Genomic DNA, 15,326 nt, shown 5'->3' on the forward strand with positions numbered 1-15,326 from the left:
ATGTAACCCCGTTACAAGTATGGTTATCGAATTCTTATGGTGGAAATGGTTCAATCATAGCATACCCCACAACTGAAGTAAAGGCCACAAACAGGCATGATGCAACAATGCTTCATACGAGAACACGACTTTTCTATCGAACGCTGCAAACGGCTGCAATCTATTCAGAATGCAACTGGATAAAATGCTTATTAGATCATTGCAAGAATTATGCAAGAAGTTCAATATATAACGAAGGGTCGCACTGCAATTCAAATTCAACGGCTAGTGAATTATCAGCACATCCAAAAGAGAGGTATGGGGCTACAAGTACAATTCGTAGCAGGCATTTTGCTGCTCTTTGCTGCATTTGAGGTGCATGGCTTTTCAAGTGGATGAACTTCTCGATTTATTGCTCATTTATATGTACCAGATATGGCGTGTTTTAATGTCGCTTATCCTCGCCATGATTGTAAAAGGTAAGCAAGGTACTGACATATTCTTGGTCGAAAGATCGTTTGCTAAATTTTATCTAATTTGGCTAGCCGGCTTGTTAAGGAACATTGTTATCAATTCGCAAACAAAACTTTCAGTGACAACAGCGACATTTAAGATCTCGATTAGGAAACATCTGTGGCAATTTCTTCGACAACCAAAGCAAAAAAATCTTTTTGTGTTGATGTTGTCTTCTGTGCACATACGTTTGGTGCTGAGTAACGATCTGACGCCGAGATCGCTAAAAGGATCAACATCGCGCCGAAACTGGCAAACGTTAAACACTCATGTCAGTTTGAAGGACATCCGACATCCGTCTTGGAGTGCCGTACGAGTTTGGCTACCACATCTAATTTTTTTCTCTCGCTGGATCCACCTTATTGAGCTAAATGTTATCTCCTTCTCAGTGGATGTTGAGCGACACAATGAGGACAAACGTTCACCAATTTTTAGCATTCAGGTAAAATCTAAACACTATAATATCATTTGATAACCTAACACTATTTTGATACCTTAGCACGGAAGTATTTCCATGCATGCAGTATATCAGCTTGGAAAAAACGAGCTCTTATGTAAAATGATAATATCGCAAAATGATGTCTCGAAAGCTGTTTTGCAAGGGTTATATTTAAAAGGGACTGCAGCTCTCGGTCTCACTGAATTTATGCTACATGTGCCTCTTTACCAAAGCTGTGAAGTCTTATGCACTCCTATCCCGTCTGCGTATTCAGTGGTCATTGACATGATTGAACTGAGCATTGATCTGAAGCAATTTCTTCAAGCAGTATTGTGGTCAAAGCAGCCGCAATATCTTAACGGATCCACAGCTGCTTCGTGTTATCCAAATTTTGATTCAAATATTGTAAATGATGATCGTATGTGTCGCACGGTTAACTTACTGCAGCTTGCAGAAATATTTCCGGAAAAATTGTTCTGTGAGATCCACAAGCTGAAAGTGAATGTCGTTAATAGGGACACACTTAATCATCTTGATACTTTATGTTCGTTGGAATTTAATGCATTTCGTGCTGATTTAATGGACAATACTACTAAAAACGAAGTCTTTCAACATGTGAGAGAAAAGAGTTTAGACTTTGCAGTGATGACGAGAAAAATGAATCTAAAACTTTCCTCTTTTGCCGTTTGTATCAGTCAAGTCGATGGTGTCAGCTTCGCACCACCAATTATAAGGCTAGAAAAAGTCAACTTTAATACTGAAGGTTTTATTTTAACACGCAGCACAATAGGATGTGAGTCAAATGAAAGTGAGAAGGAGTGCGATAAAAAGCAGCCAATTTTAAAATTTCGATTTACGATTCGTGGAAGCAGTCGTAATATGAGTGTTGCGCTATCACAACAGCTTGAGCCGTGGGTGGCGTCATGCTGCACAGTATATGATGCCACAGTACTCGAACAACAAGAAAATCGCCTGGTATCGCATATAGATAATAATTACCAACATAAATTATGGTCGATTGCGGATTATTGTGATCAAGAGTCAGATGCACAATTCAAAGTGCAAAACATTTCAATCACCTTTCAACCTCTTAGTCGAACGTGCGATGTTCTGCCGAAATGTGCTCCCAGCATTCAATTCATTCTGAATGAGATCAGTGTGTACAGTTATCCATTTGCAAACGAAGATTCTTCAAGCCTTCGAGCAAAAGCAGATATCCACTGCTGTCGTTTGCAAGGTTTCTACCTCACAAATGACGATCTGGACATGTTTTCATTTTTATCGATTGATTTTGTGCGAATTTTTGTTAGTCCGGTATATTCAGGAATGCAGAGTGATGTGCATGCAGAAGTAGAAACGGAAGTTGAATGGGTGGAAGTAAAGTGGGCTCCTGATGTATTGCATGCAATCGGAGGGGCGATGGAATTAGGAGTTTTCTGTTTGGCTTCGCTATTGCATGAGTCAAGACACTCGGCATCAGAACTGAAATTTACGAGTTACAATCACAAGTCAAAGGTTCAATCTAGCGTGAAACTGGCGCCAATGCACTTGATGGAAGATGTATCTGGGAATGTTCTTTCTTCCGGTGAAGTGCTTATTTTTCGGTGCGTTGCTAAGCATATCTGTGTCATTTTCCCATTGATATACTGTGAGCAGCAACGTCTCGACTGTGTGACAGTTGAGACGTTTACAGTTAGCACCGAAAAAGCTACAGGGCGACTCCGAATTTCACTATTGGATGCAAAAGCATTTCCAAGTCAGCAGTCATCAGAAAAACTTTTTGAAGCAGCTAAAAAACAAACCTCTTTTTTTTGGCAAGATCATTTTCGAAAAGAGCTCATTACGTCTCGAACAACGCGTGATCGCATCTTGCGAACCAAGGAATTCTCCATTTTCAAAACTGATGCACTCTTTTTTTCAGCTAAATGCTTCTCGCTCGAAGAGTCTCGAATAGTCGGAACCTCAATGACAGTCGTCGACCTCTTTGTGGATGGTGTTCAGCTTAAGTGGAATATTTCAACTCAACTTCGAATTTTGGAGCTCATCCGACAAATTACATTTTCATCGTGGGAAATGATTTACCGTGCTCGAAGTGCGTATGCGAAATATTGCACTCCATTTGACAGTATTTACAACCGTGTACATGGTTTGAACCCACCACTTGATGATCTCGACGAATGCTTGCGCTATGAAAAACAATTTGCGGATCATATTAGCGCATCCGGCGGAAAATTGCACCGTCTTTATGCCACAAACCTCACAATCAATGCTAAAATATGCGATCAAGTTGCCGTCGACTTGACTCTTGGCGTGTTTGCTAGTGACGATCTACCAGAAGTGTGGCTCTTTCAAAGCGTTTCAATCAAGGTCAATACGCTTGAGATGGTGTCGGTGGCTCGTGTTCATGTCAGGCACACCTTAAACGAAGACCACGATCACGTCTTCGGTGTACTCGAAGAAATGCTTCGCAAGCGGCTATTCGCTTGTCAACGCTCAACTTCGGTACTTGAGCAGACAGTGGTCAATGGCATACTTATCGAGATTCAGACTCTCCAGATTCGCATAAGTCATGACTTTCCACTCAAAGCTTACCTTGATGCTGTTCAAGACACATTCGATCCTTTCAAAGAACAGCTAAGCGCGGCTGTATTGGCGGACTGGAGACCACAGCAAGAAATATTTTATCAATATTTTTTGCGAACATCAGTTGCCTCTCACCGACCCGAAGTGTGGTTACGCTTACGCGACGTAAGTTTTGAATGCCTTGGCAGCTCGTTCGAGAGCTGGCTTGAGAAAATATATCCCTTGTGGATCGAAGAAATTGCGGAGCAAGAGTTAAGGGCTCATGTATTGGACAAGCACATTGAAGCGCACAGACTATCAGATGTTGATGAGCATAACGACACCTCGTATACAGAATTGAAAGCACTTTTGATCAAGAATAACGCGAGCGCGTACATTTGGAAAGCAAAAAAAATGGTTCATAAAACTTGTGATGGAGATAAAGGGCCTTTTTTCAAGGTAAGCCTTGGTCACCTCGAATTCGACGTATCGTTTAAAGAAGACATCGCTACTTCGTGGGATATTATCAAAAGCTTGGATGAAGCTACGAAAGAGCTTGAAGGGGCATTCAAGACGGCTAAACGGAATTTTACACATTTTACGCCATCTTGTCGATTTTTCATGGGATTGCATGTTAAATTGGGTGTCACGGACTTAGCAGTGAATATGAGACGGTTTCTAACCCCATTGCTGACTTGGGATAACCTTAAACTCACAGGAGACATATTTTTTACTGCATATAATAGTGGAGAAATCAACACAGATCTATCGAAAGCCATGCGATGTTTCTTAGATCTCTCTATTGATATTGCGTGCCCAGTCATATATTTCAGTCCTGGCTACCTATACGCGCTTGATGATCTGTTGCGATTAGCTTCGGGGTGTATCTCTTGTGGATCATATGATTTTGATAAAGATGATTCAGTCTCTCTTGTGGATACTGTGCGTAGGCTACTTCACGGTAATATTTGTGCTACTATAACCAATGCAAGTGTCCGCCTTTTTTGCGAGGCAACATCATTCCAAGTAGCAGATTTTCTTGAGCTACATGTACACCAAGCTCGATTTGCTTATAATTTTGGCTCAATCGACATCGAATTGACACGCGTGGCGGCAAAAATTGAGCCTAAATCTCTGTCACACATTGCGGAGCTGAGCCACTTGAAGCTTCATATTTGGTTCTACTGGGGCTGTCTGACGAACCCAAACATGCATTACGACTATCCAATTGAATATATTGGCTCTGACACCTTAAGCGAGCGATTCATTCTGCATCCGCCAATTTCGGTAGATACTATTCCACAAGAGACAGGGACTACGTCAATACCGAAGTTCTATCAGGCCACGAAATTATCCATTTTCATCAAAGGAAAAATATGTCCCTTACAGCCAGAAAGTGGTGACTCCAATGAAGGATTGTTGCCGCGTGGCATGGGAGCTCCTACCGCCGTCGTACTTTATACCGAAACCGCCGAGTATTTAATAAAATTTGTCCAAGTATATCAAGATGCATTTCGGTACTCGCATGTTCGACGTCGTAATCATAGCGTTGTAAAACCTACATTGATGCTAGCAAACATTGGGAGCTATCTGGAAGGCCTGACAATCGAAAAGTTTGATTTGATTGGACTGGATGTAGCCCTTTATGCGAGTGAAAAGCATCCTGTTGGTATTCGAGCATTTCTCGACGATCGAATTAGCTGTTCCGGTGCTTTGTTTAAAAGTTCGCACACAATTTTTAGCGGTAGAGAAGTCAAGGAATCGGAGGATTATGGCGCCGACGACACTAAGTTTAACGTGCGTCGGCTTTCTTTTTTACTTGGAGATGCGACTTGGATCGTGCACGACGTCAATGTGGATACGCGGTGTGTTCAGGTACGGGTGTGTACGTCGGAGTCTGGAAGCAGAGGGGAGCCGCTTGTGTCCTTACAGCACACATCACTTATTATTGGAGGAGGCACTGAACAAATTTTATCGCATGATGATAGTCCGATAAAAGTGCCAAGTCGACCTGTGATGAAGCGTGGCAATACTGCCCAGCTCTTTAATATTGTTCAGTCACCAAGTGAAGTCGGGACAAAAGAACGAGCAGGGCAAAGCATTTTAGAGTATTTTGACATTCCACACGAAAATCCGTTCAGTTACCGTGAATCCGACAGCGACTCTGAGGATGAATTTGAAGCTGAAAAGATTGAAAAGCAAGTCGAAGGATGTCAAAATAACGAATTTGATGAGATTCGACGTGCTGGCTTTTTGCTTGGATTGCTTTCGGCAAATGTTCGAGCGACAGTCACAATAGTCGCGATAGAATCTTTGATCGACATTTTCGATACTTGGGAACAAGTGATTACGACAAACTTACCAGATCTGTTTCTTGATTTAGCAGCAACTGCCACGTTGCTTGAAAATGATGAACAAGGCTTCGGTGTTGTTGTCGACGAGTCAAACCATAGTCCGAAGCAATTTACATCCTTGGCCCAAGATCCAAAATTTAGCGGGCTTTGTCTCCAAGGCGGAGCTGACACTCCTGCCAATTTTGACAAGAGTCAACACTTTGAACCAACGCCATACTCAAACGCAGATAGTGTACGGTCTCCTCGGGAGGAGTCCAGCTTCCTTGCAAGCCAAGTAGAGCGTGCTCAAAGTAGTGAAAACTTAAACAGCTCTCGAAATGTGAATCCCAAAAAGGTTCAGGATTTTATCATGGTCAAGTTCGAAGACTGCCAAATTAGCATTCAAAATCAGCGCCATAAAGGGTCAGTGCTGCTAGCTTTAAGCTCAGGTACGCTACAACACGCAATCTCACAGGACTCCAGTCGTGAACGTATCAATTTGAACGTCGACGGCTTTCAAGTTTTTACTGCTCCACTTGATGTTGATGTAAAGTCGCATGTTACTTGGCTTAAATCGTTATCAGACGGGTTGTATTGCCCTAGTTCGTATGGCTTGCTAAGACAAGTAATTGCGCCAATTCCCACCCAAGTGACTATTTGGATCGATCATGAAAACAGTCTTGACAAGAACAAAATTAAACTGGAAATACCAGCCATCGAGATCCACATCAACCCTGTGTCAAAAGAAATTCTTGAAAAGCTAATCGCAACTATAATAGAGCTTATCCATGCCAAAAGGGCTGAGAAAAAGAGCCGCTATAACCCATTTCTACTTCAACAGTCGTTGAAGAAAGTGCTGTGCCAAAAGCGCTCTTTCCATCAACTACTTGCAATAAAACGACAACTTAAATGGAAAATTGCAGCCCTTCAAGGTCAACAGCGGTGTGGAAGGTTCTGGCACCTTGATGAGCGTGCAATGATAGGTCAATCTGCATTGAAAAATGCTTTGTACTCCGTGTTGAACCTTGAAAAGGCGTATCGAGAACATTTGATTTCATCGGAATCATCGGCTAATGATGTCCTAAATGCCGGACTAATCAGCTTTGCGACGTTAATTCGCTACGGTGGGCAGATAATGGACGGATTGCTTGAACTGACGCAAAAATATGAAGCACTGTCCGACTTGACTCGGTCAATGGCTCATGAGATTCAAGAACAATATAATTCAAGCTTTATGCATGATGTTGATATCGAATTGACTCTCGACCGCGCTTCGTTAACGCTCCATGGGGAATTTTTTGATATTGTTCGAACTCAATTAAGCTCTTTAAGCTTGCAAATGCAGCTATTCGAAGACCATTCGGGCAAGTTTACGCTATGTCTACAAAAATTTTCCATTATAAACCTTAGCCCGGCGACACCTTATCCAGATTTGCTACTGCCAACACATTCTCGATCTTGGGCAGGGGATGAAGTGTTTCTTCGCATAAATGCTGAGATTGCAAAACCAATCAACAACACCACAATTATCCAACATTTCGAAGTAAATGTCCACCCCATTCAGGTTTGTATTACTCAGGAAATTATCTTGCAGCTTATAGCATTTTTCGCGCCCTCGGACAATACCGACAATATCAAGGATGAAAAGCGTGAGGAAGTACGATCTCAATTTTTGCAAGCTCGTACTTGCTCGACTAGCGACAAACGAGTCGGTTCAGCGATCTTCAAGGCCGTCAAGGTCGCGGGTAAAACGGTAGCGAACCCTCTCAACCATGGACGTGCTTCTCATGGAGACAGTGATGAACAAATTGTACCATCATGTCTGAATTCGAAAGCAGAAACTGTTGGCCTTGTTTCTAAAGACCCATCGCAGTGGATTGCACAGCTTGTAAACTTGTCACCTTCTCACGATTTGCTTCCATTTACCTCGGACGACGCTGACCAGCATGCGCCTCAGATTTTAAACGATGAAAAAAGCGATCGTGTTTCGAGCAGCACTTTGTTTAAACGCATTCGATTAGGAACGGTTGAGGTGGTGCTTACATATAAAAACAAGAAGAGCAATATAGGGAATAGCAGTACATCACATCTTCATCATCCACATATGTTGCAGCCTCAAGCTCTAGAAGATATGCGTGGCTTTGAAATCAAAACTCGCGCTCTTGTGTATTGTGACAAAAGCTGCTCCCCTTTTGATTTACTATTAAGAATTCGACGCGACATCCTGCTCGACGTGCTCTCTCAGGTTGGTCGTAACTTTACAAATATCGGCAACTTTCTACGGGACCAAATCGATTTGTCTTGTTGGGCGGCTTTTGATGGATTGGCACCTCTCAAGTCTCTCTCAACGACAGTTTCATCATTTAAAGCTACAGGGCTATCCCACACAGGTGTAGTCGTGCCTTATCCCGACTCTACAGATCCAAACGGGCTTGATTCAGAAAAAAAAGACAAAGACCCGAGTGCAGTCTTAATATCTTCGACATCGACTGCCTTCCACACGGGCGAGCTTCTCTATACACGGAGAGGATCTGATGTGCGGAGCGGATCCGACGCCGATTCCGCGACGTTATCTATCCCAAGATCAATCGACACTGCTCACCATAAGCCTATCGCGGTGAAACGAATAATGACAAATCTATTCTCGAGAAAAAAGTCAAGTTTATTACCCGCACCTTTCACGAGCTCATAGATAATACAACATCGTTCAATTATTTATTAACTATTCAGGTCTGTGTGCATTTATACTGAGCAAAGAGAGAATACGTGTGCTTTAACATCTGTCACGTAGCTCATGCTGTAGCTACCTCGACGCCTCAGTTCTCGACGAAATGACGTGACTTTAATCCTTTTTGACTTCTCAGTGGATTCAATTGCCTCTTGATGAGCCACGCAGCGCAATGGAATGAGAATTACTAATACATATAGCGCCACTATGAGCGTTACGAGTGCCGCCATGATGATCTATCCATAAACCGCTTTTATTTTGTGAATCTGACTCATAAGAATATTTAAATTCGAGCAAACCTTGCGCACGGTGGGAAGCGCATTAAGTTCGTCAAGAATCTGCGCCGCAATTGGCAGTAGTGGCACGCGGCCAAGTACAAAGCCACCGCCCAGCAATGCTGCGTTGATCAATAAAGACCCCATTTATGCCGCTTTAAAGTTACTTATTGGCTGAAATTTTCGATTATAAGCCAGTCACCGTAGATGTCATGCAAGCCATTCAATTTGGGGTTAGACATTGAGATTCCTCACTTTCAAACTAAAATTTCAAACTCACATCATGGCCCCTGCCGCCCCCAAAGTGTACGTCGCAGTATCAAGTCTCTTTTAATCCTCAGCGCAATATGAGGCATCATTGGTAGTTATCACCTGCATCATTGAGCTTTCAGCTTTGTGTTGAAAGTGATGCATGGTCGGATCATGAGAGTAAAGCGTCGCTCTACAGCGTCAAATTCCTTACAGAAGGTTCGTAAAAGACACGCTTTTCTCTTTAAATCAATACGGAGAAGTGACCTATGTTCACTTCTCCAGTCTCCCTGTGTGTCTCTTTTAGGCAACACATGTGGAGGATCGTGGTGTGTGTTGCTATCAAGCTACTCCATTCAAATCTAACTATGACGGGTGTTTCGGATAGCCATTTCCTATAATGAAGGAAAAGCAGTGGGAGCTAAAGCTCCTTATCTGACCGATTTTTGTATGCATCCCGTGTTAACATCTTTGTGCCTTTTTGTTGCTATTTCATACAGTCTTGTTCCTGAATCTATCCTAAAGAAGCGCCGTACACTTCAGCAAGTAAAGGCAAAACGTGCTGCTAAGGCTGTTGCTGAACGTGTTCATCGCAAGAAAGTCCGTCAGATCGCATTTAAGAGCGCCGAGAAGTATGTCAAGGAATATCGTCAGCTTGAAAAGCAAAGCGTAATCTTGCGTCGTCAGGCGAAAGCTACCGGCAACTTTTACGTCCCCGCTGAGGCTAAAATTGCTTTTGTCATCCGAATTCGTGGTATTATTGGTGTGTCCCCCAAGGTCCGCAAGATCTTGCAGCTTTTGCGTCTTCGCCAGATTCAAAATGGCGTGTTCGTGAAACTGAACAAAGCTACCATCAACATGCTTCGGCTGGTTGAGCCCTTTGTGACCTACGGTTATCCAAACCTTAAGGTGACCCGTGAGCTCATTTACAAGCGTGGGTTTGGCAAGGTCCGCGGCCAGCGAATTCCTCTGACGAATAACGCTGTAATTGAGCAATGTCTGGGCCATGTCGGCATAATTTGTATTGAGGACCTGATCCACGAGATTTTCACTGTTGGTGAGCACTTTAAGCAGGCGGCTAACTTCTTGTGGCCTTTCCAGTTATCGTCACCAAATGGTGGATACACCAAGAAGCTGCTCCACTTCGCTGAAGGCGGTGACGCTGGAAATCGTGGTGCTGAGATTCACAAGTTCATCAAGCAATGTCTATAAGATAATTCTGTTGCGACATGCTCTTTGCGAATACATGGGTTATGCAGTCGGTTTGAAAGATAATGAAAAAGTTTTTCATGATTTTTGGTCACTTTTGCCGTCATGCTATCCAAAATGCACTGTAATTTTACTTGTCAATTTGTTACCTTAGCACAATTCCATAGTTGGTCAGTATGTATGTAAGAAATTTGAATATACAACGATTAAGTTATCAAGGAGAATGATTTTACGATGTTAATTTGGCTTGTGGTACAATACGTCGTTGACGAGATGGTGGGGCGAGTGGAGTGCTCAACGACAGTCCTAAACGTGGTACTACGCCAGCTCCAGCATTTGCAGTGTTTTGAGCACGTCTTGTCACGCACTTTTCGCACGTGCAATTGCGTTGGTGAATGGCAATTTTCATGCGGCGTTTGGCTTCGGCAAGCCCTAAATAATTTTCACGCATGTCACTTAACTGGTCTGCAGACCTCACAGTGGCCCAAAGTCGCACTTCTGTCATCTCGTAGTCTTGCATATTCCACCCAAGCAGTAATTTTGATGGTTTTGATTTTGTTTCATTGCTGGGGGTTGTTTGAGTTTCCCCGACACAACAAGCGTCAAGGTAGAGTTTGACTCCAACTCGCTGGGATGATGATACATCAATAGTGAAAGCGACATGATGCCAGCCTTGGTTGCTGTTATGCTCTATCTTTCGACTCGATCGGACTTGCTGCTTTCCAAACGTGAGCACCAGATAGTCCTCTTCGTCGATAACCAGTTCCCAGATTGCGGAGCCAGAAATAACTCCACCATTTACACCATCATCAAGACTCTCAGCTCGTCTGCGAGAGACCACGGCTTGACGAATACTATTGGAATCTATGTCTGAAATGTCAGCATCGTTTGTAGCTGCTTTTTGAATTTTCTCATACATTCTGTAATTTCGTATCCAAACTTCGAATGTGAATTCACGTCGGTATGGGTCTTCATCAAAGGTGGTGGCAATGTCAAGTGTGCTACCTGGTCTGATGATGCATTGAGCTCCCCAGCCGCTTAAGGGTATCTCGAAAGTCGATCTTTTCAATGATGGGTAGCGCAATGCAAATTCTTCTGGAATGCGGCCAGGTTCACCTCGATCAACAGGCGCACAAGACTCGACGAGTTTTACACCAAAGAGACGTAGAGAGTTCTCACGCTTTGATGTATCCAAGCACTCAAATCCCTCAGCTAACTCACCTTCATTTGTTTCAAGCTTATCTGCTGCTGTGGCACCTTCTTCGAATCGCCAGTAAGCCACGACGGCGTCTTCCTCGTCTTGAAATGGACCAATCGTTAATCGTGCACCAGCTGCTGCATCGATGGAGGCAGCAGCTAACGATGGAGTGCAAAGTGCAGGTGGAGACATCGCCTCAACATTAGATAATCGTCCACCAAAACCTGAATTTTCGCCGTCGAAAATCGAGTAGTTTAAAGCACGCGGATCGGTGGTCGCAATGCGATGTTTGGTCGAAATGCCGATCCACTCACTTGCATCCTCTGGGGCTAAATGCTTCCAAGCTAATGTTTCTGCGTGAGTATGATCATTGAAGTCATCATGTTGTTCACTAGTAGATCCAACGGTAAGTCTGAGGCAATCAAGCGGTGCTATACTATTTAGCAGACGTCCTCGACGTGTGGATTGTGTTAGAGACTCACAGCAAAGCAATGAAAACGGGTCGTGCTGCTCATTTTGCCCCATAGCAGCACTCGCAATTCCATATAAAGCTGGATTTAGCTTTGTCCAAGTCTTTCGCAGGTTGTCGAGTATTTCCAAAGACCTCAAAGTAGATCCAGTAGTTAATTTTCGAACCGCTATTAACAGGGCCTCATCGTCTCCAGAGAGATCAAGACACCGCAATGCCCAGTCAGGTTGACCAATGCTTTCGAATACTGCAGCAAGCTGTCGAAACCTTTGAGCTAACCCCCCCACTTTTGACGGCAGTTTAGCTACGTCATCTGACCCGATCGTAACGACATATTCTTCAAGTGCAGGATCGTGATCAAGATATATACGCACAAAGTCTTCCCATTTGTGGGCATCAAAAAATATTGAACCTAGAGCTGCACGCGAAAGGTGAGAGGTTCTATTATAGTTGGATGAAGACACAGATGCAATACCTACGTCTGCCACTGTCGTGACAGACGACTTTTCGTGAGACTTTTTGAGCGCTTTTAAGACATTAAGCACCTCATTTTTCCAGCCAAATATATGATATGCAGTGCTGATAACGATGTCTGAGATTGAGCACACCGGGCGATCACTTTCGTCATTCATGAGTATGAAAGCAAGAACTTCACGTTTAAAGATTCGACGAAGCGTGTTGTTAGGTTGTGCAAATCCCAATAGTAGCGGCTCACAAAGTGCCACTGGATGCAACGTCAGTCGAGTGGACAGCGTCGTAGGATCTGTTATTGCATAGCACAGTCGATCGCCAAACATCGATACTAGCTGAATGCTAACCCGAGAAAAACCTTGGCGCGGGTCAGTGTTTATTGCAAGACTACAAAGAAGCCGACTAGCCTTCTCTGGAGAGTGGTTTGCGACGGGTGTAACATAACGTACTTGACCTCCTGCCGCACTGTACACCAGTGTTTGTGACACCCATAACAAACTCTCAGGTTCCCCCAAAAGATCAATTTGAAAGTCATAACTTCGAAGTTGACGGAGCTCAGAAGAAAGCACTACAAGCCGTTGCGTTGTAATTACAGCTAGCAGGAGACGTTGCTGTGAGTCGTAAGGTCCAATGTGTGGACAAGACGAGGAATTCCACTGTATGTTGACAACATATTCGTTTAATTTACACGTCCATAATGTCGAGCTTTTAACTGGCACCGACAAATTGTCTTGACTGAGTACCAATTTTTCTGGTTGAGCACTATCGATTGGCTCAAGGAGGTATAGCAGCTTGCAAACAACATTACTATGGTACGGAGAGCTTGGTGGTAGCAACAGTGGTGTGGCAAAGACGCGCTGAACAAGCTGATCTAACTCGACTCGTTCAAAGCTCTGACCACGTGTTGTTTGTAATGTGATAGCGTCTCCTTTCTTAGAAAGTATAAGCAGAAGATAACTTTGAGCTTTATGTGTTATATCGTTGTCGATAGATGGGTTCATGCCAAAACAAACATCTCGAGCATCGTGCTGGAGTGTACCGTCTTTCAACTCGATCGCCGGCAACGAACTCAAACTGACTTCTTCTTGCTCATCTTCTGTATGAATTACTCGGTCGGATGATGCAGTCGCGCTTCTGGTCACCTCGAGGTCAAGAACAGCAAAAGAAAATAATGACGGCCGTACACAGCTTGTTGCTGTATATTCGCCTTTTTCGCGCAGTTTTATACACACAGCGGATCGGTGGTGATTTTCAAGCATTTGAAATGGTACAAGTGGGAAGCCTCCTTCACTTTTCCAGTCTGGAAGTTGGTCACTTGAGGCTATCAATCGACCTAACAGTTGAGAAAATTGCTGTACTTTCAGTACTGGAGTACCCTTTGTACTTCTCGTTACAGTCATTTGTAAGTGAGATGATGAAATATCAGTTGGATAGTCATGATATTGCGCAAGTGTCAACTGTGTCGTCGTGCTGAGTAAAGGAACAGCCTTGATGTCATTTTGTTTGCTTTTCGCTGATCCTTGAATGTCGACAAGTAAAATAGATCGACAAGTTAAAGTGCTTGCATATATTGCAAATGAATTCTGCCACAGCATAACATCCGTGGCAAAAACTTGAGATCTTAATTGTTTGTCGTATGAAACGTTCTGCTGAAGAAGTGTTGGCGAATCGGGAATATTCCACCAATCCGACAGGGTTCCTCCACCGCTGCTGTTGCCACCTGCTCCGCCTCTGGGACTCGTAATTGATGTATCTTCTGCCTTGACAAACTCCCAGGCAACGATACAATCAACGCCAAGCTCAATTCCATGAAATCGCCAGTGTGCTAATAGTACAGGAAGTTGAGGATGAATTGCAAAGGTTAAAACTCCAGTCAGTCTGGAAAAGTCTAGTGTTTGAGGTGGAGCCCTGAAATCAAATCAATTAGCCATATCGATAACAAGCTCTACAAGGCAGAGTTCTAAGTACGTACAATGTAACCGAGGCGACACAAGTGTGAGCTTGGTCATTCATTGTGATCATGTCGACCCGACGGTTTTGATAACCAACAGCGAGGAACATGTTGCTGCTACTCCCGTTTATACCACACCCAGTGCACCTACCAATGCAAATTTCTACCACAGGAGATTGTGTCAACTGGACGGCGAATAGAGGAGTCGCGAAACTGGTCAATTCTTGATTCTTTCTGGAACTTCCTGCATCCACTTCGCCAGATGATATTCTCCACACTTGGATGGTACCATCGCTGCATCCTGAACTAAGCAAATGGTGCTCTGTTGAGTACGCCAATGAAAGGACGGAGCCTCCACGAAGAGCGCTCTTGCGTAAAATTTCACGAGCTGGATGAGGAGAATCAACGCGCGTTACGCGGACGTTATTGCTGCCATCAGCATTAAAGAACAACCACCGATCAGCGCAGAGTGACGTGGCAAGAGCCGTAACGCGACGAACACTGTGGACTTTATCAGTATCTACAGTGGCTAACAGCACTGATTCATTGAGGTCCCATATCACGAAAAGACGCGATTGTAAGACTCCCACAACAAAGTGAGACCCTGCAGGAAGTAAACTTTCCACGTTACTAGAAGCCAATAAGTCGAACGTGATATGGCAGAGCAAAGCTCCTGTCTTGATGTCTAGTTCTTCCAATGTATCTACTTTGACACAGACGATACTACCTCGACTCTGATATAATGAATACAATCGTAAAGGAATATAGAAATTCGACAAATGAACTTCAAGGCGTGCCGTACCGGGTGAAACATCGCATTTTCAATGAGACAGTTGTTACCTATCGGAGTGGGCTCATCAATCACCACTAGAGGTGTTTGTCGAGGCACTAAAGACAACACCATCGAGAAATGCGTGCGAAAATGCAAAGTGTCGGTTTAACGTTTACGA

At 43.6% G+C, this 15,326-nt stretch overlaps 4 protein-coding genes across 4 annotated transcripts; 2 read left to right on the forward strand and 2 right to left on the reverse strand.

Moving 5' to 3' along the window:
* Window positions 1-210: 210 nt before the first annotated feature.
* Window positions 211-8,518, forward strand: PHALS_12526 (FMP27, C-terminal; the record flags this gene model as incomplete). Its single annotated transcript, XM_024728090.1, has 8 exons — window positions 211-354; window positions 413-458; window positions 525-660; window positions 723-802; window positions 882-934; window positions 992-1,546; window positions 1,627-1,637; window positions 1,714-8,518. The coding sequence occupies 8 exons, from the start codon at window positions 211-213 to the stop codon at window positions 8,516-8,518; spliced, it is 7,830 nt and encodes a 2,609-aa protein (XP_024578602.1).
* Window positions 8,519-8,568: 50 nt separating this feature from the next.
* PHALS_12527 (uncharacterized protein) lies at window positions 8,569-8,976 on the reverse strand (the record flags this gene model as incomplete). Its single annotated transcript, XM_024728091.1, has 2 exons — window positions 8,569-8,790; window positions 8,854-8,976. The coding sequence occupies 2 exons, from the start codon at window positions 8,974-8,976 to the stop codon at window positions 8,569-8,571; spliced, it is 345 nt and encodes a 114-aa protein (XP_024578603.1).
* A 136-nt stretch (window positions 8,977-9,112) lies between these two features.
* On the forward strand, window positions 9,113-10,290 carry PHALS_12528 (ribosomal protein l7; the record flags this gene model as incomplete). The annotated part of the gene is made up of 2 exons (XM_024728093.1): window positions 9,113-9,135; window positions 9,579-10,290. The coding sequence occupies 2 exons, from the start codon at window positions 9,113-9,115 to the stop codon at window positions 10,288-10,290; spliced, it is 735 nt and encodes a 244-aa protein (XP_024578604.1).
* A 226-nt stretch (window positions 10,291-10,516) lies between these two features.
* On the reverse strand, window positions 10,517-15,280 carry PHALS_12529 (WD40/YVTN repeat-like-containing domain; the record flags this gene model as incomplete). The annotated part of the gene is made up of 3 exons (XM_024728094.1): window positions 10,517-14,333; window positions 14,398-15,110; window positions 15,179-15,280. The coding sequence occupies 3 exons, from the start codon at window positions 15,278-15,280 to the stop codon at window positions 10,517-10,519; spliced, it is 4,632 nt and encodes a 1,543-aa protein (XP_024578605.1).
* Between the last annotated feature and the right edge of the window lie 46 nt (window positions 15,281-15,326).

The sequence above is a fragment of the Plasmopara halstedii genome (assembly GCF_900000015.1).
Source record: "Plasmopara halstedii genome assembly, contig: Scaffold_614, whole genome shotgun sequence".
Classification (NCBI taxonomy): domain Eukaryota; phylum Oomycota; class Peronosporomycetes; order Peronosporales; family Peronosporaceae; genus Plasmopara; species Plasmopara halstedii.